General features: G+C 53.6%; 1 protein-coding gene across 23 annotated transcripts in view; it reads right to left on the reverse strand.

The window, feature by feature from the left end:
• The window catches only part of KIZ (kizuna centrosomal protein), a 113,808-nt gene that overhangs the window by 838 nt on the left and 85,479 nt on the right, over positions 1 to 27,491 (reverse strand). For 8 of the 23 annotated variants that reach the window (XM_065059469.1, XM_065059470.1, XM_065059471.1 and 5 more), the window contains 6 exons: positions 25,915 to 26,233; positions 23,481 to 23,694; positions 17,360 to 17,524; positions 15,965 to 16,097; positions 14,718 to 14,859; positions 7,888 to 7,987 (listed from right to left, as the gene is read on the reverse strand). In XM_065059469.1, the coding sequence (XP_064915541.1) occupies positions 7,888 to 7,987; positions 14,718 to 14,859; positions 15,965 to 16,097; positions 17,360 to 17,524; positions 23,481 to 23,694; positions 25,915 to 26,233 (1,073 nt within the window). Of the gene's footprint in view, positions 1 to 7,885; positions 7,988 to 9,137; positions 9,439 to 9,568; positions 9,750 to 10,379; positions 11,339 to 14,717; positions 14,860 to 15,964; positions 16,098 to 17,359; positions 17,525 to 23,480; positions 23,695 to 25,914; positions 26,234 to 27,491 lie in introns of those variants that run through there. The other 15 variants (XR_010471841.1, XR_010471832.1, XR_010471837.1 and 12 more) reach the window with 15 other exon arrangements.

Genomic DNA, 27,491 nt, shown 5'->3' on the forward strand with positions numbered 1-27,491 from the left:
CCCCGCGCCCCCGCCACGCACCTCCCCGCGCCGCCCACCCGGGACCCTTTGATCCGGCTCCCGCGCCGCGGTTCTGCTAAACGCCGCTCTTGTGTCTGAGCCGCACAGGCCCTTTTGAGCCCCTCAAACAAGCTGGAATCATTTTGATCTTTTGTGTGTAGCGTGCGCATTGTGCTGGTGCTGGGAAATAATCGCGGAGGGGCAGTGATGGAGGAGAATTAACTGTTATATTAACAGTCCCGCAATAAGCTCTAAAACTAAAGCTCCAGCGGATTTTCATCAGGAAGATCAAATGGGAGAGATTTGTGACGTTACTGTGCAGACAAAGTATAAGCAAATGTCAACCCGCAACGTGAAGCTGTTGCCGCAGTCCAAACAGGACTCAATCAGCTGTCAACAACCTCGTGCAGTTTGCTGCGTTTCGTTTAAAGACACGGCAGCTAATACATAATTGCTTGAAGCGGGGAGTTAAAAATATCCTGACCGCTATTGTGGAGGCATTTGTGAAGGCGACACAAAAACGCAGAGCGCAGACGGGGCCGACTCGGCGCCTGCCCCGTACCAGTGGGTCCAGCCGGCCGCGGGGCAGCCTCGGCACAACAGAAAGTCCCACTGTTTGCACCGTATTCCTGCCCACAAGCTGAGAACACCACCGGCACACAATCTCCCTCTTTGCAGATACACCAAAATTCCCAGAAACAGAGCATCAAACACAGCCCAAGTTCAACCGAGGTACCAAACTGAGGCTTAATCACTAGTAACAAGTTAACAGCACCAGCTGAGTATTAACGGTGTGACATAAGTAATTATTAACTTATTATTTCCCAAAGTACGGAACTTTGAAGTGTTAGCCTTCCAGTGTTTATCTGGTTTGTTTGCACCCCCTCCGAATGCCTTCCGTTTTATTCTGAGTCAGACCCCGCACTGCGTTACACTCCAGCTTCTCCTCAGGCACGTTTACTGGCGGGTATTGGCAGTAGCGCGTTAAACCAGAGCCTCTGGGTTGAGTCCTGCGGCGCTGAGCGCCCTGCACCGCTGAGCACCCTGCACCGCTGAGCACCCTGCACCGCTGCTGGCTTGGGCGGGACCTCGCGGAGCTGCCCGCGCACCCCAGCCCGGCAAAGCGCTCCAGAGGCGGCGGCTCGGGCGCCGCGCCGCTCTTCGCCGGGCGCAGAGCCACGCACACCTGTTGCTGCACTCCAGATCGCGAGGCGACGCGTGGGACAGGCCGCACAGCGCCCGGGAGCCCGGCGGGACGGGATCGGGCGTCTGCCGCCTCCGCCGTCTCCCCTGGTTGAGAATGGAGGCGCCGGGGCCTCTTGCGCAGCCGCGGCAGGTCCCGCAGGGGAAGGTTTGCTCCGCTTCGCCCCGCGGCTCCAGCCCACGTCCAACACGAGAGGGCTGGTCACGCGGTGGTGACAAGGACCACCGTGGCTGGGGGAAGGTCTGGACACCTTCCCACAAAGAAAAGGGTCAGTGCTGAGGGGGAGGGGCAGGTGGATGTCTGTGCTCTGCCAAACCCCATCCGTTTGTTCACCCTCCACACTCCGGATCCGCTCCGCGAGCAGCACGGAGCCGCTGATTCTGCGGGCACCGGAGGAACGCCTGGGGAGACGGGGAGAGCGGAGCTCGGCCGCTGGCAATCACAGCTCCGCCAACAGGAGAGCGCGGCGCGGCAGCTCTGTAACAGGGGACAGAACGCTGGAACCACGGCTGAAGTGTTAGTCACGGCTGATAAGATGCAAGACGAGCCCCGCGCCGCACTGCATTTGTATTCAGAAATGGGCAAATTCAATCATGGAAGTTATCATCTGGTGTGCCGAGCACACAATGACCGCACGGACCTCCGCGGAGAAACTGGAGGGGCATAAATGGAGAAGGCCGGTTCCACCGCCTCGACTAATCCCCCGCCGTGACCCTTCCATATCCATTTACACATTTGCTGCTTCCCTAAAATAATTCCAAACTGAACCTAGGCTCTAACAAAGAAAACACCCAAACCAGTTTCACTTCAAAGGGCCTTTTAATCTCTCCTTCACTCTGATGAAACAGCCTTTTTGTGTCGGAGATGCTGCAGCAAGAAAAGCTCCAAGAAAATATTTCTCCCTCTGCAAAGAAACTCAATATTAAGAGGAAAACGCCAGAGCAACAAGAGCCAAGCGGCTGGAGGTGGACACTGAAAACAGCTGAGAACGTTTCCTGCAGCCTCAGGAGCTTTTGCTAAAGCACCTGTTGAACCTTCGTGTTTTAGTGTCAAGTGAAAAAAAGGCCCAAACACAGTGAAAAAACTAAAACCACAACTGCCAAGGAAAAAAAAGACACAAAACTAATCACACATCAAGGGGAGGGGGAACCGAACCAAACCCACGCCAACAAACCCACCCGGGCACCAGGGTGAAACAGCAACTCCCAAATGCCAAGTTTGACCAGAAAACGGCGAGCGCAGCGGCCTAGGGAACACGGGCGCCCCGCACAAACCGCTGCTGCTTTTGGGCAGGGTGCTGCTAACTGCTAATTAACCTCAGCGAGAGAAGCGAGGAAGCTTCTCCCCGGCAACCCGTGAGGACGCAGAGTCGCGGATCGGGGTGAGATTTACTGGGAATGGGTGTCACAGAAGCGCTCCCCAGCCTGGGAAGTCGGGACAGACCAAGCACTCCACTCACCACGCCAGAACTGCAGTAGTACTATCGAATTTAAGTAATTACACTGTAAATATGTTTGCTTTAGGATGCAAATATGTAGACTGAGTTACAATTCGGACCATTCTGTGTTTAGCTGTACCTCGCTGCAGGAGTAAACTCCATTTCCTCTGTGCAACAAAGGCAGCGGGTTTGGGGAGACGCTGTTGCCTCTCCCCACGATCCATCCATTCCTCGCCGATATTCAGAGCGTCCCTGCTGCAACGTCACTGCTCCCGCACCAGCTGCGTGGTTGGGCTTAGGACACAAAGTGTGCAGAAACACCGTAACATCAGAAAATTGCCTGAATTTACAGTCAGCTGCTCTGGGAGTGCTCAGAGAGCCGAGGTGCAGGAGGACAAACCCGCGGGACACGGCCGGGTCCCGGGTGCATCTCTGCCGCTGCCCCGCACCCCCGGCAGCGCATCCCTGAGCGCTCCCGCACCCCGGACAGGGCGGGCTGCGCCCAGCCAGCTCAGCCCTGGCCCCCTGCTTCTGCTGGGGATGCGTGGTGTCCCCCTGGTTCTGCTGGGGATGCGTGGTGTCCCCCCGGTTCTGCTGGGGATGCGCGGTGTCCCCCTGGTTCTGCTGGGGGATGCGCAGTGTCCCCCTGGTTCTGCTGGGGATGCGCGGTGTCCCCCCGGTTCTGCTGGGGATGCGCGGTGTCCCCCTGGTTCTGCTGGGGGACGCCCAGTGTCCCGCTGGTTCTGCTGGGGATGCGTGGTGTTGAACTGGTTCTGCTGGGGGATGCGCGGTGTCCCCCTGCTTCTGCTGGGGGACGGGCGGTGGCCCACTGGTGTTCTGGGGATGCGCGGTGTCCCCCTGGTTCTGCTGGGGATGCGTGGTGTTGAACTGGTTTTACTGGGGGACGCGCGGTGTCCCGCTGGTTCTGCTGGGGGACGCCCAGTGTCCCGCTGGTTCTGCTGGGGATGCGTGGTGTCCCCCTGGTTCTGCTGGGGATGCGTGGTGTCCCCCTGGTTCTGCTGGGGATGCGCGGAGCCCGAGTGCCCCCCGCTGGCCAGGACACCTCGGCGCGCCCACTGCGGAACATCGCCCCCAAGAATAATTAAGAGGATGAATTATAATCTGCCCATTTTTATTTGCATATCATTACATCTGTGTTTGGTACGGGCGGCTTTCGACTATAGACCAGCCCTCAGAGAGCAGGCCAGATTACTTCCGGAAGACAGATTAATCAAAGTTTAAAATACTTTACACCATGTTTACGTCCTCGCAAATTAAAATTGCTCTTTGGTTCTCAGTTGATGGCGCAACTTCAATCTCCAGATTATTTTGCAATGAGACAGCGCAACCAAGTAAAAGAAAGCCATAAACTGCTCGCCTCAAGGGCGGGGAATTACCCAGCAAGCGAGTGACCCCCACTGGCCGCGGCCACCGCTGCAGCGCCGGCGATGCCACACACGGCGCTGGGGACGCCCGCTCCGGCCTCCCGATACCGTCCCCGAGCAACCGTGTCCTTGAGGGCGCTTCCAGCGCTGCAGAACGGCAGCCGCTCCAGCCAGGGCCGCGTCTCCGCGCCTGAGCGTTCTCTCGGTCCCGTAAAGGCAGGAGAAGCGTTTGCAGCCGGGGCCGAGCAGGAGGACATTGCTGAGCAGAGGAAGCTCTGGCATGCACCGCCGAACAAAAGGGAACAAGTGGTCTTTACTCGGAGAGCAGCTTCCTATTAAGACTCACTCCTTCGTACATTATGCCTTTCATCCCCACTCAACCACAAAATGATTTTGCTGTAGGAAATACAATGGCAGAAAAAGATTTACATTGAAAGAATCTTTAATAATAAACTGTTGCAGATCTGCCTACTTCCCCGTGATTTATAATACAATAAACACCGGATTCTATTAAGTCTCATGCACTGAAGACATGCACTGAAAAAGCGAATATGAAAGCCCTCAATTCTTCCCGTCTCCAGTACCATAATAGTGAAATGAGCATGTATAAATGTGCTAAGAGTATCTCTTTGCATCTTTTATAGCTTGTGTGTATTAATCTGTAAAGCTTATTAAGAAAGTCATTGCTATGCAAAGCAGCACCCAATCTCTTTCTCCTGCTTTTCAAGAGAGCGCAGTGTTTGGCCAATGGGACCGGGCCCCGGCCCCTCATTGCGCATTCATAACATGCAACATTTGCACAATGTATCTCTCAAAGGCTGCTGAATAGAAAGCCTTAATACTCATGTAAACAACTGCAAACCAATTACTTAATGAATCAGGCCCACACATAATGAGGTGCCAGACAAAGAGCTATAAATGCATTTTTGCGCCCGAGCCTCCGCTTTAAAGTGAAATCCCTCAGCTGTAGTTTGGGCTTAACTGGCACATCATAATTATTGTCTGGAGGACATCAGAGGAGCCATGTTTTGTATTTGGGTCCAGCGGGGTCCTTGCCGGGGTCACTCATCAGCTCGGTGACAAATCGCGGCAAAGGAGAATTTATAAATGCGCCGGCGCAGCCCCGCGCAGTTACGTTGATTCTCAAGTAGCGTGTTTCGAGACCACTTGTAAAAGCCATAAAGCCCAGGAGTGACTGCGGCGGGCGCAGCGCGAGCGAGGGAACCGCACGGGGTCTGCAAACCCCGATCCAGAGCACCAGGGAACCGCACGGGGTCCTGCAAACCCCGATCCAGAGCACCAGGGAACCGCACGGGGTCTGCAAACCCCGATCCAGAGCACCAGGGAACCGCACGGGGTCTGCAAACCCCGATCCAGAGCACCAGGGAACCGCGCGGGGTCTGCAAACCCCGATCCAGACAGCGAGGAAACCGCACGTTGTCCTGCAAACCCCGATCCAGACAGCGAGGGAACCGCACGGGGTCTGCAAACCCCGATCCAGACAGCGAGGGAACCGCACGGGGTCTGCAAACCCCGATCCAGAGCACCAGGGAACCGCACGGGGTCTGCAAACCCCGATCCAGACAGCGAGGGAACCGCACGGGGTCTGCAAACCCCGATCCAGAGCACCAGGGAACCGCACGGGGTCTGCAAACCCCGATCCAGACAGCGAGGGAACCGCGCGGGGTCTGCAAACCCCGATCCAGAGAGCGAGGGAACCGCACGGGGTCTGCAAACCCCGATCCAGAGCACCAGGGAACCGCACGGGGTCTGCAAACCCCGATCCAGAGAGCGAGGGAACCGCACGGGGTCTGCAAACCCCGATCCAGACAGCGAGGGAACCGCACGTGTCCTGCAAACCCCGATCCAGACAGCGAGGGAACCGCACGTTGTCCTGCAAACCCCGATCCAGACAGCGAGGGAACCGCACGTTGTCCTGCAAACCCCGATCCAGAGAGCGAGGGAACCGCACGGGGTCCTGCAAACCCTGATCCAGACAGCGAGGGAACCGCACGTTGTCCTGCAAACCCCGATCCAGAGAGCGAGGGAACCGCACGGGGTCTGCAAACCCCGATCCAGACAGCGAGGGAACCGCACGTTGTCCTGCAAACCCCGATCCAGACAGTGAGGGAACCGCACGGGGTCTGCAAACCCCGATCCAGAGAGCGAGGGAACCGCGCCGCGTCCTGCAAACCCTGATCCAGAGCACCAGGGAACCGCACGGGGTCTGCAAACCCCGATCCAGACAGCGAGGGAAACGCGCCGTGTCCTGCAAACCCCGATCCAGAGCACCAGGGAACCGCACGGGGTCTGCAAACCCCGATCCAGAGAGCGAGGGAACCACACGTTGTCCTGCAAACCCCGATCCAGACAGCGAGGGAACCGCACGTGTCCTGCAAACCTCTGCTGCGCTCCGGCCTGCTCTGTGGCCCACAGTGTCCCATGGCCGGGGCTCCATGTCACCCAACCACCGCGGCCCCGCGAGCCCACGGGGTTTGTGACTCACTTGTGACTTCGAGCCGTCTGACGAGATCCCCTCTGCTGACGCAGCACGCTGTGCGCCAGCGCGTGAAGCACGCTCGCTCCTCGGCGCTGAAACTCCCCAAATTACAGGGCAGACTGGATTACTTTAAAATGTATCGCAAATGAGAGTTTGAAAAAAACAGCAATAAAAACACGTACGCCACATGAACAGCATCTGAAAAAGGCAGAAGGCGCCAAAGGCATTATTAGCAAGTGCTGCGACATCCAAGGGAAAAAGCTGGGAGACTTTTTCTAAAAAATACAAAGCAGCTTCATTTTAAACTGCACATGTTTTATCCAGACGCCTAACAGCGATCCTGGAAGCAAGTTCTCAGGGCCTGGCCCTTCTCCTGCTGTCCTGGGCCTGCAGTCAATGGCTGCAACCTGAATGTTTAAAAATACATATATGGGAGCACTCCTGCATTTCCTAGCGAAAGGTAGCATTTGCAACAACGAAAGTTCTGCACAAACTGGGAAAACAAACAAACTAACAAAGATAGCCTGAACATAAACTGTAAGAATTAATGCTAAACAAAAGCACGACCGTCATCCATCAACACCGTATCACAGCTTCGCTTTAGTTACGGGACTGGAAGAATTATAACACTGATTTTTAGACAAAGTTCGCAGAACTGGAGTTGTGTCTCCTATCCAAACTGAGCCCATTGGTAACGGTGTAAAGAAGCTCCAGAACAAGAGGTTGAAGACGTGGCGGCGGCGCAGCCGGACCCGCAGCAGCACCTCGGGGTACAACCAGACCCGCCAGCCGCGCAGGGACCCAAGGGAGCCGCTGCACGTCAGAACACACACAACAACCCCGCAAAACACAACACTTTATGGTTTTTCTGCTTTTAAAGAAAAGAACAAACTGCACCCTTTGGTACGTGCGAGGCCATTAATCAAACTTCTCTTGAAAGCAAGCAAGATGCATGATAAATACCCCCGTACCCAATATAGCGCTGCCCGGGCGCAGGGAGGAGAACCCCGGCTCTGTTTCTGGAAGAATCGGTGTTTTCTGCCTGCCCCGCTCCTGAGCAGCCCCATTGTGTGGCCCCCGAGCAGCCCTACTGAGAGCAGCTGTACGCGCTAATGTGTGGTTCACTGACATGTCAATTGAGTCTGAAAATGAGAAAACAACAGCTGCAAAACAACACTTGGCTTTGGCGCAAATATTTTCTGAGGTGTACCAAACTTCAAGATGTTTCATTACATAAACAAATACGAACCTTAACCCCAAAACGAGCAAAATAAAATAAAATAATTGGAGCTTCAGCGTTTTTCTCTGCGTGTTTCTCATTCTGCAGCATTTCAAGTGTTAAAGGATTGAACAGCTTTACCTTGGGAAGGGAGGGCTCCTTTCATTTGAGGAAGAACTGGTTTCCAAACGCATTTCTTGGCTTCTTTTTGCTTCGGAGCCATTATCGCCAGCAGCCCGGCCTGCAAAGTGAGAGCAACAACTGTCAGCTTCCAGCAGGGCTGGAACCCAGCGCCCAGCACCAGCCCCAGCACCGGCCCCAGTCCCAATCCCAGCACCAGCCCCAGCACCAGCCCCAGTCCCAATCCCAGCACTGTCCCCAGCACTGTCCCCAGCCCCAGTCCCAGTCCCAGCCCCAGCCCTGTCCCCAGCAGCCGCACAGCTGTCTGCACAACGCCACGTGGAAACTGGGGAAACCCAGAGGAAAACAGCCGCCCTTGCTGTTGATCAAGTTATGGGATGATGATTTCTGCTGAATAGTGATGGTTTTGCACATTTTACCCCGTTTTGGGAAAAAAGAGCAAACACAGATTCTCTTACGAGCCATATTGCACCACGGCAACTCTAAGCAAAACTTAAGGGATTGCTGAAGTCTTTTTACTTGGGTTTTTTTAATGCTCAAGTTCTCATCTACTTTAGTTAATCGGGAAGCCAGGCTATTTTCACTCTCCTTCCCCTTAAACGTCCATCGTTTCAGACAGTTACAGTTCTGCTGCTGTTATTTGACACAGCAGTGTTTTCAACCACTATCTTGCAACAGGGCTGCATTTGGGAGACACAAATCCTGGGATTTTTACGCCTTAAACAGCCAAACACTCAACTATTCCAAACTCCTTTATCCAGTTTTCCTCCCTTCCCTCCCCGCCCTGTGTATCTCATTCCCATTCTGTAGATTGATTTAAAAAACAAAACAGGAGGTAAATGAATTCATTCACTGGAATTGCACTCTTTGTACTCATTTCCAAAGAACACGATGCCCAAGTACAGATCCCACTTAAGAGGCTACTTTGCATATAGAGATATATATATTAGTGAAACGATAAACAAGGCCTAGCTGTTGGCGCTGGCCGAGCACCGCCCCGGGGTGGACGGCCGGAGCTGCGGACGCAGCTGAACAAACTCCATCACACCGGGCTCGAAGCTCCACTCGGGGTGATCAGGAGGACAAGTCCTTCACCCAGCTGCTCCAGCAAAGCCGCAGCGAACGGGAAGCGCGTCCCACCAACGCAGCTCTGCCGGCACCTCCTCCCCGCGCGCCGTCCCGCCCGCTCGGACCCGCACGGGACCCGAGGCCCCGCAGTCACACACTCCACCCGCCTGCTTCGAACTCACTGTGCAGTCGGCACAGGTCGCAGCGACTTCTGTGTCGGCTTACGAGATTTCATCCTGAACAAAACAGGCGTGTTTTTCTTCATTAGTGACCAATTCCAGGAAAAACCCACTGCCGGTGCATGATGAACCACTACTATCTTGCTCTGCCGAAGAGCTGAAGTGATCTCTGACCCAGAACGTCCTGGAGCAGCACGGAGAAGATGGGCTTCACTCCATGCGCCCCCACTATGGCTGAGGTTGCAGCGTCTGTTAATTTACAGCCAACCACTTCAGCAGCAAAAGAAGTGACACGATGCAGTTTCTGCAAAGGAGGAGCGAAGGCAGCCCTTGGCCTTGTGCTTGCAGCGTTTCCATTTTGCTACCTGTGCCGCCCCTCTCGCGAGGAACAGCCCCACGCTGTTCAACACCAAAACCAGCACTAGGACAGTCACCTGCAGGCACCAAATCGCCTTCCTGTGAACGATCTCCAGGCACTTGACTCTGCATGTCGGCAGACGGGAAAGGAAACTGGTGGGGTTGGTGGTTTTCCAGGAGCAGGCTGGGAAGGGGATCCCGCTGTGCTCGTCACGGGGTTCACACTCAGCCCGCGCCGTCCGTGAGCAAAACCAGAACCTTCAACCCAAGGGAGGAGCGCGTAAGCAAGCGGCAGAAGCAGCAGGTGCTGCTCTACCGGGAGCGGAACGAGCGCTCTCCCTACACCACTCAGGAGCCATAAAGAGCCATCATCCGTTATTTCAAACAACAACCAACAATCCCGTACGCAAACAGAGGTAGCTGGGGGTGCTTCTGCAGACGCAGCCCAGACATGTACCTGCATCTTCCTCGCGTATGCAAGCGAGAGGAACTTTGCTTTTATCAACAATGCGGTAGTTAGCAGCTTGGGTACTGCCGCTGTCACTACACTTCAGTCAGCAGCGCCTTGACGGGGGCAGGCTGGGCCGGGCCTGCGGCTGTGGGGGGCAGCCACCCCGCAACGGTCACCGCGCTCCCATCCGCGAGTCCTGGCGCGTCCCGTGCCAACCAGAGCTCTAACACGGCCCAGAAAGCGGAGAACTTGCATCCCGAGAGCGGAGAAAGGAGACCGCAAACCCCACAGAGGATGTGCGCTTTGGAGAGCAAAGACATGGAAAAACACCCAAACGAAAACCTGAGCCGAACACTGCCGCAACCAGCACCCCGAGGCAGGTCAAATACCAACGAGTACCTCCTCCCTCCCTCTAAATGAAAAAAAGGATGAAATACTCTTATTGTAATAATAGACCAGCCTACGATGCCGTCTTCTCAAGAGCAGACGCGGGGATGACCAGCAGACACGGGAAATGCTGAGCCGAGGTCCCCCAGGAACTCCAGGGGAGCAGTGTGAAGTGTCACCTGCAGGAGTACGCCACCCAAACCAATTTAAGCAAAAGGTGCAATTTTACACCGTCCCACGCTCGTTCTGCGGGACCACAACAGCAGCGATTAATCCATGCGGATGAACTTTTCCGGTAAGAGCAGCTGCGAATGGGTTGATATCAAATGAAGCGAAAAGTTGGGTGGACTTATTAATGCCTTTATTAGTGCACTCCAAGAGGAACCTCGGGAACCTTTTAACTTCAAGCTCAAAGCAAGACCTCACCGGGAAGGACGCGTGGGCACGGGAAAGCGCTGGCGGGATTATTGGCTCATTACTGGTGACCTAAAAAGGAAAGCAGAATTGGAGTTGTGCCCTTTCATGTTCCCCTATGATATATAAACAAGGGCTGATATTTCTTTTTCCTCTTCTTAAGAGGGTTTTTCCTCCTTCAACATAACAGATTTTATACCTGGAGAGCAGATGGAAGGTGACATTCGAGATGTTGTGAAAGTGAAGCCTGATGAGTGGAGAAGTAACACCATTTTTATTAAAATGCTTTACAGCTTTAGCATCTAATTAAATCAATGACATAAATGAAGGGTAGGGAGAGAACCCGGTTTTGTTACGTTTAACAAACCTGCCCCTTCAATAAAATCAGCAGTGCCTGCTCATAAATGAGAGTCTTAAAGAACCATCCAGCAAAACAGCAAACAATGTATCTTTATCCTATTTAATATCACAGTATTCACCTACCTCAGGAAGAGCAAAAAGCTGAACAATCTCTCTTACATGTCTTGCCAAGGTAAAAAAACAAAGCATCCGTGGAGAGAACGAGTCCACAAATCCTCCTCTATCCCCACACAACCTGGCGTGAAACGAGACCGCTGTTAACAGGCAGCTCCTCGCTGGTGGGACCGTCCCAAACGCAGCCCAGCGCGGGCTGGGGACAGGGACAGGGACCGGGAGCAGCGGCGTCCCGCGCCGTCACACAGCCCAGCCCTGGGGACACCCCGCTGGGCCAGCGCAGGCCTTCCCCCCCACAAACACCGCTCGACACCACCGCACGGCTCAGTTCTGCTCTTCCGGAGGAGAAGGCAAACAACGCAAGCCCACACTTGTAGAGCGCCAGCACAGGGGCTGCTTGGAATCACACCCCTCACCGGCAAGTCCACCAAAACCCACGAGCCACAAGGCTTCCCAACCAACTCTTAAAGCCCTTAAAGAATGCAGCAAGTACCGAGGAAAACCAAAGTTTGTACCCCTTAAGCTTAGAAAAAGTTGTACAGCAAAATGGTCACGTATAGAACAGACATTAAATACCGGTTCATCTAAAAACGCAAAGCCAAACCTCCAATTTGAGCCTAAAAGACAACGCACAGAGATGCTGCCTCCGTTTTAGGCACCGAACAATTTCAGTGCTCCAGGGCCAGAGCCTGCAGCAAATAATGCTGAGCAAAAGGGAACAAAGCAACAGGCTGCAAGGGCGAGGAGCCGGAAGAGAACGAGAAGCCTGGAGAAGATCACGGGCTGCAGATGAATCGGAGCTGAAAGGAGCAGCTTTGCTTTCCAGTGAGATATGAAAAGCCTCACTCCTGGAGGCAGCGTGACCGCCGGCTCCCGAAAACACACCGCAGCAAGCCGTAAACGCAGCGCGCTCCGAGAGCCGGCTCGACGCAGGAGCGACGGGCGTCAGCGCGGGGCTGGGCAGAGCTCCTCGGCACCAACACACGCCGGCGTTTGCACGGCCACGGGGCCAGAAACCCACGGGAGAAGGGGACGTGAGCGCCACCCACCGCAGGCAGCGGCCTCGCGGCATCCCCAGCACGAAAAGCTGAGAGCAAGGATTCCCCGAAAAGCCATCGCTAAAACCAGCACCGACGAGCCAAAACTGCAGGTGGGAGAAGCAAAGCAGAGGGGCTGGCATCGGGAGATGGGAACTCGGGGCCAGCACCCCTGAGCCACTCGGGCTGGAGGAGCCGCCGCTCCCGACGCTGCTCCCGTCCTTCCCCCCCAACTGGAATCTCTTCACTTACAAACAACACCAAGCCAACACCAAGACGTGCTCAATTTTAGATTAATTTTCAAGTGAGAAGTGTGTTGTTTCATGAAAAAGATACAACTAGCTTCTAATTCCTCTGAAAAACCAATGCCATCCATGTTTTAAAAAATGTTGTCGTGTGACCAAAGAACATTTTAGGAAGCAGGAAAATGGAAAGCATTCTACTCTCTAGAAAAAAAAAATACATCTAAGTTTTATTGGACTAACATAGGAATATCATTGCTGCAGCATAATTCAGGAATACCAGCAGCACACGTTTATATTTCAGCTGCAAATGAGGCTCGAAAAGCAGCAGAGGAAAACCTCTATAGAGAAATGAATTGCTGCCCGACAGACAGGCTATTCCGAAGCCGTAAAGAGCCGAAAGCAACAGCAAGCGTTGCATAAGCAGCTGCCCCCGCACCTTTGTGCCGGGGTACACACCTGCATGAATAAACACTTACCCAGACATCAACATTCATGAGGAAGCTGCCCGGCACTTTCCAAAATCAGGGAAAAGCAGGTTGGGACTCGTTGCAAGAGCCCTGCCCTGAATACCGATGCGGTACTGACGCCCGGCCCGAAAAGCAGCGGCGCCTCGGGACCACCCGACTGCGGGAAACGCGGTGTTATCAGGCGGCTTGTGAGCGCGGCACCGGCACGGCACGGGCACCGGCACGGCACGGGCACCGGCACGGCACGGGCACCGGCACGGCTCCCCAGCCAGCGGGGCTCTTCCCGCGCTTATTCTAATGATACACATTCAATTACTCGAGAAAATAAAAGAATCAAATCAGAAACATCTGTAGTTTGCTGTATAATTACTGCATCTTCCCCACGGAGGCTGACCTTTGTAACACCGATAGCGGGACCTGAAAGGCTCAATGACAGGATATTCACACGGTTTAAATGTATAACATGACTACAAGGAATTAAATAGGCACTGTTATTTTCCATCTTGGTTTACGTTAACATAAGCGTGGACTTTATGATCTTATGTTTAATCTTTGCGCTCAGTATGTAGTAGCTGAATTTACTCACTATTAGTGGACCCAGACCACTAAAATGCCATGTTTTGATTATATAATCAAGTTGAATACTGGATTCGAGGTTAATATGCAGCCGTGACTTCTACCTGTAATAGGAATCTTTTCGACCGCGCTTTCTTCCTTGCTCTCATCTTCACACCAGCTTGTGACTTCTGGATGTGAACACACCATAATGAAACCCATTTCAAAGCCGCAGTGATCAGACCGGTTTGTTTGCTTTTAAGCCCTACTCCCTTTAATTTCTCACTTTTGTTATCTCTTGTTTATTGATCTAAACTATCCATTACCGTTCTTGAAAGAGGCGCCTACTGTGAACTTTCCTGGCAGGCGAGGCTGGGCTGCCTCTGTAGCTGCCAGAGAAAAGGACGAGCTAACCAAATGTCTGAAATTATTTAAGACCCGATGGGATTTAGGAAGCAAACAGCCCACAGTAACTCTGCGATCTCGTCCGGCAGCCCGACAGCCGCAGCGTATATCATACCGGCTGCGGAAAATTAGCTTAAATCAAAGTCTCCGTCTCCTCCGCGGATGAAAGCGGCGTGAATTTAGGAGGCCCAACGCAGCGTGTTTACATTTGCTGTGTAAAGAGCGCTGCAAGCTAATTGCCTGTCTCTTCCCGACTTTGATGGAAGGGATGCTCCCAGAGCAGACCCAGCAAGTTGCCGTTGCCGGTTATTACACCAGACTAATGTATTAGTTCCTTATCTAAAGAAATTAACTGGGTCTTCGCAGACGTGTTCACCTCCTAAGCCCTGCAACGGCACCGTACACCTTTCTCAAAACGAACCCTTCTGGTTTTGAAAAGTTGTTCTGCAGTCTGGCTTTATGATAAAAGGCAAAGAAGATATGGCACAATTTCTAAACGCAGACAGTTTTTAAATACGTGCACACCTATAGATCCATATTTAATGGCTGCCACAAGGCTTGCTTTGCTACTCCTGCAGGAAAAAGCTTGCCACAATAGGCATCGCTCATCTTAAGAGGTAACAAGCAGGACAAACGACACTGAGATACCCAGCGAAATCCGCTCAAGTTCACTACAAACACACATCAATGCGCCCGCGGCTGTAACGCGGGCCCTGCGGACGGGGATGGCGAATCCACCCCCAGAGGGAAGGACAGCGCCCGCGAGCGCAGCCGGGCCCCGCGCGCCTTACCTGGCTCTGCGGCGCCGCGGGCCAGCTGGGGCGCCTGCTCCGCCGCCGCCCGTTCCCCGCCGTCCCCTGCGCCGCACGGCGAGCTGCGAGGCGGCTCGGCACGCTGCACAGACGACCCGTCCGTGCGCTCCTCCGGTGCGGCCTGCAGCGTTAACAAATGAAACAACCACAGCCCTATTACCCTTCACCTCAAGCGTTCACCAACATACGTTCATGCTCATCTGTGCTTCACGGTGTCATCTGTTTCCAGAGCGGTTTTGTTACGTGTTAAATTACCTCCGAGTTTAATCGGCACCAGCTCAGGAATTGCGTTCTGCCTTGAAGTAACACAAACTTTGACTTTTTCTTCTAATCTCTAGGTTTTCTGGACATTCTCAGTATTCCCTGCCTCACACATTCAGGGTAAGCAAAGCCTGCTTGGAATTAAGGTGTTTCACAGTAGAGGATGCGCCCTGCATTATGTTAATTGACTGGATCCACTTAATAAGCAATATAAACGTTAAATGCGTGTGTGTGGGCCACAGCAGCGTGTAGCAATACAGATTATTGCTGCATATATTCACCCACAAAGCTGGTGTTACTGAGCTTTGACTTTGCAAAAGTTTTTACAAGCAATTATAAATTTCTGTATGGTATTTGCTCATCTGTCACCAGGGCAGTGATACATCCCTTGCTCAGCTCTTCCACTCAGCTGGGAGTTGGAAGGACAGAACACAAATCACGGGGACAGGACCCTGCTCGGGGCTGCCAGTAAAGGGGTCGGGGTACCCGCAGGTCTGCAGAACACCAACATTTTGGGTTTTTTAAGTTAGTTTATAACCTTTTGCGTTAACGTTTTAAAAAATGAGCATGCTATTTGTAAAGCGTTCTGCGTATTCAGTGTACCAAACATAACTCTGTTTAAAAAACAGAATACATCATTCATGATAAAAAGCTACTGAGCCACAGAGACAGATGATAAAAGCCTTGTGATAAATTTGCACCACAGCAAATATATGAACTTGTTTAAATAAATAACTGGTTTGAAGGGTGAAAAACAGACACCCTCCTGGAGACCTTCGCTGCCTGAAGCGCAGAGCATGTCTGCCCCGAGACAACCGCAGAACTCGCCTTCTCCCCGACCCCTCCCAGCCGTGCCAGGGCTGGTTGACGACTGCAGCCCGCAGGGCGGCTGCCGAGGGCAGCGCAGGGCCTGCCTGGCCTCCAGGGCGCAAATCCGTCTCTAGGTTATCAGTACAAGTGCCCACCTGGCTGTCCCGCGCCCCCTCGGAGAGCAGCAGGCGCTCCAGCACCTCGGGCACCTCCTCCGGGAGCTGAGCCTGGTGCTTGGCGTGGCTGCTCGGGTGGGTCTGCAGCACGGCCGCGTCCCGCTGCTCCGGCCTGAACGGAACACGAGCACAGTCAGCGGGACACCCACGCACACGGACCCGCGCAGGACAAGTTTATCTGGGCAAGGGGGTCAGCGTGCGGTAGGAAAAGCCATCGCACGTCTTGTCCTTGATTCACGCTTGTTCTTTTAAGAATGTCCTGAGTGGAAAACGCAAGAAGTCACTTTTGACTTCTGCAAACGCAGAGAGGGCGGGCGGCCTGACCGCAGTCACCTCTGTGCCCTGGGTCCGTCCCGAGACTGGCGGGCAGGGGACACGGAACCTTTTCTGCAGCCCTTGTCTCAGCCTCGGGCATACACCAGATACTCCAGGTTTGTCCTTTTTCCCCCAGAATTCTTGTTATTATTTTTCTTCAGCAAAAGTGCCTTCTCTTCTAAAGCAGAAAATATAAATACCAAAATCTTGTTTGCCAAAGATGTTTGTTTTTCCAGTTGCTCCAATGAAGTTTCACTGACAGAGGAGTGAATTCCAATTAACTCCACAAGTGTTTGTCCCTAAGAAGCCATTCAGGCAACACGAGAACGTATTAGTGCTCACAGGCATATCATTCTCGCGAGGAGAAGCAGGTATAGTTAAATAGACCATTCTTCAGCGCTCACAAGTGCCCCGATCCTGCTAACACTCGAGCGCTGCTGAGCCTGTAACACACAAGAAGGTCTAGACAGAAGCTAAGTAAAAAAGAATGGAAATTGTTTTCATTACTGCATTAAAGAGACCTTAAAAAAAAACCCTATTCTCACTTGTCCTTGTGACATACGCACGGGAAAGAAAAAACCCAACAAACGTTTTGAATAACTGCAGCTTACTGTTTTTAAAGGCCACATGCATCTTCCGCTTCACAGAAAAATAATTTGCTTCTCAAAATTACATTCCCCATCCTTACATGCCTCAGACTCACGTAGAAAAAAAGTCACAGAAACCAGTGTTTAAGAGGTGTCTGGAGCGAACAGGTTTCCATCCCTGCGCCGGTGGGAGAGGCCGTGGACCCGGCCCCAGCGCTGCCCAGCAGAATGAGATTCACCATCAGCGGAGGGAGCGGAAAATAAATGAACTTGCTTAATGTTCTCATTTTGAGCCGCACGGCTGCTGCCGAGATGCATAAAGATCAGCACTCGGGCGTCTTTATTCTGCAGTGTGATCTGAGGTCTGGCCCCGGGGCTGCGCTCTCTGCACCGGAGGCAGCGCCGGCCGGGCGAGGAAAGGGAAGGAAAGAATGTTAATCACACCCAGGGGCGAGTTCTGTGTCCGCAGTACCTGGTTTGCTTTTCAGGCGCTGCTCTGCGTCCAGCGGGGAGTGTTTTCTCAGGTGGGAGGCAGCCGTTCAGCGCGCCCGGGAATAAAGCCCGAAGCTGATGAAGGACAGCTGCCTCGCGTGCTTCAAGGTCGTCGTCTTTCAGACTGCCAGCCCCGGGACAAAAGCTGCAAAATAAAGCAGGTATTACACGCAATGTTTATTTAAAGCCCAGCCAGCCAGCAGCAGCTGGGAGGCAGAATCTCTAACGCTTCTCCTGGGCGAGCACGGGGACAGCCCGGAGGGACCAGCATCCGCGGTGCCTTCTGCAAGAGCTGCGGACAGGCCAGGGAGGTCCAAGGCCAGGTTTAACGTCACGCCTTCGCTGTTTGCCAGGAGAGGGGACCCGCACCGCGCACTCGGTGACACCGCCGCTTGGCCTGGCCCTGCCGGCCCAGGAACCACCTCCAGCTGGGCCAGAGGGGCCAGGCTGGGTTGGGAACCCTTCCTCCTAATCCCTGGAAATCCTCAAAGCACCACGTGCTTATGAGATTCCCAGTTTACAGAGGTTGACATATAATTTTAAATAAAATTACAAAGACTTTCCCAGTTCTTGTAATTGAGAGTCCCCGCTGCAGAGTGACAGCGAGGGCACTCTGACCCCAGGCTTGCGAACGCGCGGGTTTTGGCAATTCTCAAAAGAAATTGTCTTTGGCTTTTTTCCTGTCTACTTCAGTAAATCATAACAGCATCAGTAGCTAAGAGGATGCTCTCATTCTTGGAAAGAAGTATTTATTTCACCTAAGGGATCTGCAGAGCAAGACCGCAAAAAGTGTTACATTTAAGAATGAGTATTTGTTGGAGTAATTTGCGTACTCGCTTCTAAGTGCCGTATTTCAGCTCTCCAGTGCCATCAGAACGGTGGACGGGGGGGAGGCACTGTTTGTTTGCAGGAGCACCGGCCATTTGTCACCGCCAGAGCGAGGACCCCGGCTCACATCTCAACAGGCTCCTGCAAAGCTGCTCGGTAACGGCCTCTCGCCATCGCTGACCCAAACCCAGTCAGAAGCGTGCAAGCATTCAACAACAAAATGATCACAAGCACCACATCGGGTGAACAGCAGCAAGCAAGAATACAGGGATCGGGTGAAGGCAGGGGCAGCAGGAAGGTGGCAGCTCGCGGGGAAGCACGTTAACCCGAGCAGCTCCGCTGTGCCCGCGGTCCCTGTGTGTGCACCCTGGTATGGCGCCCAGCACCAGGGGCTCCTCAGCACCGTGTCCTCGACGAGCCACAGCGCCCGGAGCAGTCCCGCCAGCGTCACCGGGCTGGAGGGGACCGGGGAGACGACACACCGCGCACGGGGCCGGAGGGGACCGGGGAGACACACCGCGCACGGGGCCGGAGGGGACCGGGGAGACACACCGCGCACCGGGCCGGAGGGGACCGGGGAGACACACCGCGCACGGGGCCGGAGGGGACCGGGGAGACACACCGCGCACCGGGCTGGAGGGGACCGGGGAGACACACCGGGCTGGAGGGGACCGGGGAGACACACCGCGCACGGGGCCGGAGGGGACCGGGGAGACACACCGCGCACCGGGCTGGAGGGGACCGGGGAGACACACCGCGCACGGGGCCGGAGGGGACCGGGGAGACACACCGCGCACGGGGCCGGAGGGGACCCAGCTGCCACAACCCACCCCGGCTGCAAACACGCACCCCCTCGCTGCAGCCTTTCAGAGCCAACCGCAACAATCGCGCTGCTTAAGCTCTGCAGAAAGAAAAGAGCACACGAGCAAACAGATCACCCCAAAATCAGGCCGGGCCCGAGACGCTGCATTGAAATTACCCCGTGCCCAGTAGTTTAATTCCTTCACCTCCACAATCGGAATAAATCTGGTGACCACCTACAGGTACGGGGACATAACGGGGACCTCAGAGGGGTTCTGATGAAGCTGCACCTCTATAATGATGCAAATGAGGACTTAACCACTGAAACAATCTGCAGGCTAATCCTCCAACAGAGGTGTAAATGGCTATTCAGGCCCAGCCCTGCCCGCTTTGTGGGGGCTTCCCAGGCCAGGTCCCACCAGCAAGGCCCAGCTGGGCCTGCGCCCCCACAGCCAAAAGAAAGATGATTTTGTTTTCTGCATGCAGCAGCTGACATATTCACACAGTTAACCCTGGTTTACACTCCCTCAAGTCAAAGTCTCTCTGCACAGAAACTTGTGTGATTTTTACAGCCGTGTCGCACTACACCAAAAGTTGTGTTTTCCATCGGGCTGTTGGGCAACAGCGAACAATTAAGCGGGAGCTGCCGTGAATTTAGTCCAGTTTCCTAGACATTTAATAAGCAAAACAATGCCAGGGAGATCACACATGCAGTTAAACAGCGCTTTTTCTTTCCCCCCAGTCTCACAAACCCTGTATTTTAGTGGCCGGCTCGTTTCCCATTGTTTTCCTCCCCCTGGGTGGTCCTTCCAGGGTGCCACTCGAGAGGGATACAATAATAAAAAGGGAAGGGGAAGGAAGGGACACCAACATAAAGAAAAACAAAATGTATGACAATCTGCAGCAGGCTACGGATCAGAGGTCAGCAAACAAGAGGTCCTTCTCTTTTACAGGTTGCTTCCTGGAAACAGTCTGATTAAGCTGACAGCTTGAATTATGTGTTACATTTTGTAATGCACAATCCATCTGTGCTAAGTCCTCTTCAATGCAGCTGAAGCAGCACAGGCATAAGCTCTGCCTTTTTCCACCCCCTCAGCACAGGCCTTAAAATAGTCATCATCCTTCTCTGCGCTAATGCTCCCAGACCCTCGCTCCCCCCGCGTTTAAGCCCTTAAAGAAAGGGCCGGGTGCTGCAAGGAATGGTAAGAGGAGACGGAGCCTTTCACCTCCGGTTCAGCAGCTCAGAGCAGCAACGAGCAGCCGAGGAGCGGAGCCACGGGCTGAATTCACCTGGCTCAGGGGAACGGGGTGTCCTCAGGGTGCCCCCAGCAAGGCTCGGCTCAGCAGCGGGGAATGGGCTGCAGGATGGGTGGAAAATATACCATCGGGCTCTTGCACGGCTCCGAGAGGTGTGTGTACAGCCATGATCCTGCACGGCTCTGCAAGGTGTGTGTACAGCCATGATCCTGCACGGCTGGACAGAAAACACACAACCAGGCTGTTACACGGCTCCGATGGGTGTGTGTACAACCCCTGATCAACAACAGCTGGACAGAAAACACACAGCCAGGCTGTTACACGGCTGCGATGGGTGTGTGTACAACCCCTGATCAACAACAGCTGGACAGAAAACACACAGCCAGGCTGTTACACGGCTCCGATGGGTGTGTGTACAACCCCTGATCAACAACAGCTGGACAGAAAACACACAGCCAGGCTGTTACACGGCACCGATGGGTATGTGTACAACCCCCCATCAACAACAGCTGGACAGAAAACACACAGCCAGGCTGTTACACGGCTCCGATGGGTGTGTGTACAACCCCTGATCAACAACAGCTGGACAGAAAACACACAGCCAGGCTGTTACACGGCTCCGATGGGTGTGTGTACAACCCCTGATCAACAACAGCTGGACAGAAAACACACAGCCAGGCTGTTACACGGTGCCGATGGGTGTGTGTACAACCCCCCATCAACAACAGCTGGACAGAAAACACACAGCCAGGCTGTTACATGGCTGCGGTGGGTGTGTGTACAACCCCCCATCAACAACAGCTGGACAGAAAACACACAGCCAGGCTGTTACACGGCTCCGATGGGTGTGTGTACAACCCCCCATCAACAACAGCTGGACAGAAAACACACAGCCAGGCTGTTACATGGCTGCGGTGGGTGTGTGTACAACCCCTGATCAACGTGGTCACCAGCAGCGCTCCGCAACACCGAACTGAGTCACTGAAAATGATTATTTCAGAAAATAAGGCAGCGAAATCCCAGCACCCCGCTGTGAATTGTGACCAAGGCGCAAAGCTTGCAGCAAACAACCTCTCATCACAACTTCACCTGTCTCTGGTCAATAACCTGGTGAGGTTAGCATGATAATCATTCCTCTAGCCGGAAAACACCATTTGAAATTAGGCTGAACACACCCAGAGGTAAAATATTAATACAACCCGCAAATGCTGCAGGGAAAAAAATCCAGAACTTAAACAACCAAACAAAACCCATTGGTGTTTCTGCAGTAAGGTAGGAAACAGATTTTATCCCGAAATGTAAACTTGTGACTTGCTGACACGCACCAGGGATTTTGTTTTGCCTCTCGAGTGAGCTCGGATCCCCGCACACCAGAGCTCCTGTGCCCTTCCGCACTCGGACGAGCGTCAAATAGGGCACGAAAAGCACCGGAATGGCCCACAGACAACAGGCGAGGGATGGTGCTGTGCAGGTGCTGCGGCAGCGACACTGCCGCATCGGGAAGGCCCGAGCTACAGGTATTTCCATTTAAGGCCACAAATATGCAGAGTTTCGCATAATTCAGCATATTTCTTCAGCCAGCACAGGAATTCCGGGAGAGAAAACCACACAGACTGAAGGGACATCGCAAGACCTGTGGTGTTATTCATTTTGTGAATCTGTGGCCTACCTTCAGGCTAAAAAAAGCCGCACTCTCCCAGTTTGTGCAGTTTATGTAATTGAAATTTGCGTACTAATAACCTGGAAACTTTTCCCCAACATTTTCAGCTCATGAGTTACTTGGCAAGACTCGAGCGTGCTCGTTGCCCTTCACGTGCACCGGGGAGAGGCCGTGGAAAGCCCACCTGTCACAGGCGCCACAGCACAAAGGCACAAATCCCTCCCCGAGACCTTCCACACCTGCCACCTTGCAAAGTTCACCTGCATTTTAATTGTCAGGTAAAACAAATTACAAGTCGTATCTGTTCTGCGGAAACAGCTATCAGTGGCGATCCCACTTGCGTGGCCTTGAGAAAAGGAGGTATTGAGCCCGGCACAATGCGAGAGGAAACCTCCGCGTTCTGGTTGCAGTCGTGCTCCGCAGATAATGCGGGCAGTGAAATCTTCCGTATAATTTAGCTGGGCTTCAAGAGCATTGCACAATATTTTCATCAGTTCCCGAGCGGCGAGGCACCGCCAGGGAGCGAACAGAAGGTTAAATTACCACCGCTCAGCTCTGACTTCTCTCACAAAGGCAGGTACTCCATGCAACTTCCCCACAAAGTGTTATGATTAACAGGTGGTACACAAAGAAAAACTGAGTAAAAGCTATTTAGATGTAAATTAGATGATGTTTCCATAGCAAACAGTCTGATGCAAATGTGAAATGATAAAGTTGCAAAGTGTATATCGATGACTACTAGTTTCTGCTCAACTGTCATCTATTAAAATACAAACTAATGTTGAAATCAGTATCTAATACAACATGCACGCGAAGGTAGGAAGAATAAATGCATTGAGCAGACTAAAAAGCTGCGAACAACCAAAACTCCTCCTCCTCTTCCGTCCACGTCGCTCCCCAGCACACGGGGACGGGGCGGGAGGGCCGGTCCCGCTGCAATGGGTACGGAAGGCGGGGACGCAGGGAGGGTGACGGCATTTGGCACGGCAGCAGAGCCAGCGCTCCCACGCGACCTGGGCAAACCCCGCGCCGTCCCACGGTGGACACGGCCCTGCTGGGATGGGGACACGCTGCCCTGTCTGCCGAGGGCATCGCACGGCTGAGAATCCAGCTGCGATTGATCTGCAGCTGGTACTCGCTATTGCAGTTGTCGCCAAACCCCACTGCTTTCATGTGGCTGCAAGGGACAAGACGAGCATCTCGGTGCTGTGCTTTCCCCATTCTCCCTCTGCTATTTCCAAACCAAAAGCTCAAGTAATTTATCTGACTAGCAATTTTAATCCTCACAAAACATGCTGTTCCGTAAGTTATAGGTACTACTAAATCAACTTGTTGAAATAAGGTTGGCTTACACTTAAAGGCCGTTGATTGCATTTTAACAAGCATACTTCCTTCCCCGAGTCTGACCGAGTTACCTGAAGCCATTTAAGCACCAGTGCAGAGGCAGCGAGACACTAAATAAACAAGAAGTTTGCCCAGGTGCGCGTGAGCTTTAGTGAAAGGGCCTCCCCCCGCTGAGGAACGAGCGCGGGCAGAGACAGACAGCCGGACACACCTGTGCGGCACCGAGCTGGCCGAGGGCAGGGTCTGGGGGTGCAGCGGGGGGCCCTGCGCAGCGCAGGCGGCCCTGCCCCGCTCCCCGCCGGCCGCTGGCGAGGCCGCTCCCCGCAGTGTCACCTCCTCCGTGCTCGTGGGGACGGGGGGCTCAGCGCTGCCCTCCCCGCTCGCCTCCTCACAAGGCCACCGGGTACTCAGGAGAGGCTTTGGTCCTGGAAAATTAATAATAATACAAAAAAAAAAATCATTTCCAACAGATCGACAGGACCAAGGAGTACATCACAGTGCGGGGAATTAAACTAAGAGCGAAGAGGAGCATCCATCCCTGTGCTCTCCCTTCAGGGTGGGCTTCCCTGCCCAGGGCCCCTTGTCCTTCTGCGCTGCTCTCGCAAGGGGGAGTCCGGGCAGGCGCAGCATCTCCGGCGCTGGGGACAAACCCGGCACTCCCCAAAACAGCACACCAGCTTCTTCACTAAATCACCTCTGCAGGAGCCATGAAGCAGGCAACATGGAAAAAGCTTTTCTTAAGGGGGAAAAGTGCACCTGGGAAGGCTACTGCCATACACATTTTTCAAACCTTGCAGAAGAAATGCATGCCTGGAGGCTTTCAAACTCTGCACGCTAATTGCCTGCTCTAGAAGAGGAGAGTACGTGGCTGAATCACGCTTCTAAGACGACAGACACAGGCTACTTATCTTTTTATAGAATGCCAAAAGTTAATGGACCAGCTAGTGCTGTAACAAATTAGTACTGCTACAGAAATCCCCAGTTTTGAATAAAATTCACCATGGGTTTAAACGGAGCAGCATTCACACACCTGCTAACGCCACAGCACCAGCATTTCTGCTGGTCTTGGTCACGGAGTTTCACTGGAACTGAATCACGTATGGTTTATGCCAAAGAGCAGCTGCTGCCAGGATGGGCTCTCAGGCCCGCTTTCCGATGTGTGAAGGAAGCGTGTGCAACAGAAATGTCACTGCCCCGCCTGCTGGGAAACCAGGATGGAGAGGAACAGGGGGGTTTTCTCCACCTTGAGGGGTGGAACCCTGTGGGAAGGGGACTTGCTCCCTGCCGCTCCGGGCACGGCACAGGCGAGCGGCTCCAGCAGCTGCCGGCGCTCGCACGGCGGAGGGTCGGGCTGCGCGGGGCCGAGCGAGCGGCCCCTGCGCACCGCCAGCCGCACAACACGCACTTGGCGGCACGCACACATGAAAAGCCCCCCAGGCGGTCTGAGGTGATTACCGTGCCGTTTGAAACAAGCTCGTTTTGATTTTGAACCCAACTGCAGAGCTCCTCTGAAGGCAGAGATACCACATTCCGGAAATGAAATGTGTCTTTCTTTGCCAGGCACGGCGCCGGTCACCGCAGCCCTCCCCACGGGGGGGGCGGCGCTGCGCACCCGGGGCTCGGCTGGGCTCCTTCCAGCCTTCATCAAACGGAAAAGGGGCAAATGCAGCAGATGAAAGAAAATGAGAGGCAAATAAATTACTCAGGGAAAGAAAAACGATCGGAAAAAGAGCTCAAGGCAGAGGATGCCAGAAAAGCCCCAAGAAGCAGCACAGAAGATCATCTGGTGGGGATGCCAGCTTTCCTCTATAAAAAACCCACCATCACTACAGGAGAGCTGGAGTTCCTGCATTGTTAGGGTTGCCACCAGTTTCCGTTATAAAGAGCTCCATTTTCACAATTGTTATGGGGCTTGGAAAACTAGCCTAAGTTGAAAATTGCTATGTTAACTGGCAAGGCAGGGGAGAGTATTTCTGCAAAGTCTTAAAAGAAAAGGAATAAACTGTTACTTAGCGACAAAACTTTGTCACTGTGACTTCAAAACCACACCCATCAGCTTACTTCAAATGAAGTGAGCAGGCCAGTCAAATGGGAGAGAACACATTTTGTCAAGATGGGGAGAGAGGACGAACAGTCTGCGATTCAGTGTGAGGCGCGTGTTGTCCGGAGCAGCAGCGTGTGGGCTGCGAGGCCTGCGCCGCCTGCCCGGGCATCGCCGGCACAGAACCGGCACCAGGCAACCCGGCCGACCCTCAGCTGGCACCGCCAAATCCCGTTTCAGAAACGGGTGGATTATTGAGCACGAGCATTTGAGGGAAAAGGAAATCAACTCAAAACAGAAGTGACCGACTCTGCCAGTGAAGCAGGTTCACATTAAAGCTCTTAAAATGAGGCTGAGACTACTTTGGGACCGCACCGAAGAAGCCTTCACTTCCTGAGAGTGGAGCTGAGCAGGCGCAGCCCCCAGCAAGCCCTGGCCTCTCCGGGGCAGCGGCCTGGGAGCGAACACGCTCAAAAGACAAGTAAAAGAGAGAAAGAGAGCGCTGCCGTGCTTTAACCAGGGTGCACCACGCACAGGGAAACCGCGGGGGTTGGGATGAGCGTGGCCCCGCACCGGGCAGAGCCACGGGCACACGCCGCTGTACCTGGGACGCTTCCCCGTGGCCGCTCCTCCTCCGGGGCGGCTGGTTTGGGGTCAGATGCTGAGGAGATGGGCTGCTTGGAGCCTTCCTCACCAGCTGCCAGGCCTCTGCAACTCGCTGCTCCTCCTGCTGATGCAGCGCTTTCTAAACCAGCACTTCTGCTGTGCGGACCGAGCCGTTCGAGCGACGGAGAGCACAAGGACAGGCCGGGCGCCGAGCGGCTCTCCGTGGGCTGGAGGCGTTTCTGCAGCGTGCCCAGAGCTCCGGTGGGCGAGACGGCGGCCCTGGTGCTAACAACCAACGGGCGCCCAGCCCACGGCACCTGGAAAACGCAGGCAGGGGACAGCTTAGGGAACAAACAGGCACTGCCTTGCAAACGGAGCTTCTAGAGGATCACACGTTGGCTTCTGGGGAGAGAAAGGCCACAAAATGCAGTTATTTTGTATAGTATTACTATTATGCAAACATTTGACACGCATTTCTTGCATCCCAGTGTGAAAACAAAGGCTTGGACCTCAACCGAAGCTCCATGAGCCAAAACAGCCGGTGGTAAAAGCACACTGGGTGCCCAGCCCTGCTAACAGGGACCGAAACACGCGAAGGACTCAAACTAATCTAAACTGTAGTTGGTTTTTACAAATAGGCAAACTTGTAGCATAAGACTCCTGCAAAGGCTTAAAAAGACCCTGGACTAAACCACGATATTTCTATCTACCCACAGAAATCACTGAAAACGCTTTGAGGTTCCCGACTGGAGTGGAACCCTGTGGGCGACTGTGCCCGTGGTTCCGGTGCCACAGCACCCTGAAGCCAAACCAAGCACCGGGACGCACCGCGGTGCCCACGGCACAGCTGCGAGGCCGCGAGAACGGGGCTAAAACCACTGTATTCATGGCTCTCCTTCTGCTCTTTCCAGTCTGCTGAATCACGGCAAGAGGAAGAACGGCTGCTCAGATACCACCATGGAGATGAAATCACACTTTCCACCAGGAAGCCGTGGGCACCAAGCAGAAAAGTTTTGAATGGCACTTTCATCCAGGAACTGTGGAACCCACATAAAACCAGTTGCAACAGTATAACCACTCTGGTTCTAAATGCCAGTGTTTTCATACTTGCCCTTTTTTCTTTGTAAACCTACTCCATCAGAACAATTTAGGAGGAGTGGCTACTGCCACCACTACTCCTAAAAGGTCACCGCCAGTTTATGCAAAGCCAAAATTAGCTACCGTAATACCATTGCTTATAGTAAGCAGGGCTTACTTTTCAGCCCCAAATCACAGCAGGACAATTTACAGTCACCTCCACACCTCTCTCCTCCCTTTCATTGCTTGACCTCTTCTTGCCACACAAAGTCAGCTGCCAAGCCCAGCTTAAAGGAAACAAAGGCATCTTGTCTAGTCTGTGACCACATTTCATTAAAAAAAGCTCAAATTCCACGTAACAAGAAGCAGAACAAAAAGCCGTGAAGTTATTTCAAGAAAGAGTAAAGGTTTGCTACTCCGATTAAGTTCACAGCTTATTCCATCACCACTGCTCTCGGGTTCCTCCTAATTACTTTTCGGGCCTTGGATTTGCTGCTT

The sequence above is a fragment of the Columba livia genome, chromosome 3, assembly GCF_036013475.1.
Source record: "Columba livia isolate bColLiv1 breed racing homer chromosome 3, bColLiv1.pat.W.v2, whole genome shotgun sequence".
In the NCBI taxonomy this organism is placed as follows: domain Eukaryota; kingdom Metazoa; phylum Chordata; class Aves; order Columbiformes; family Columbidae; genus Columba; species Columba livia.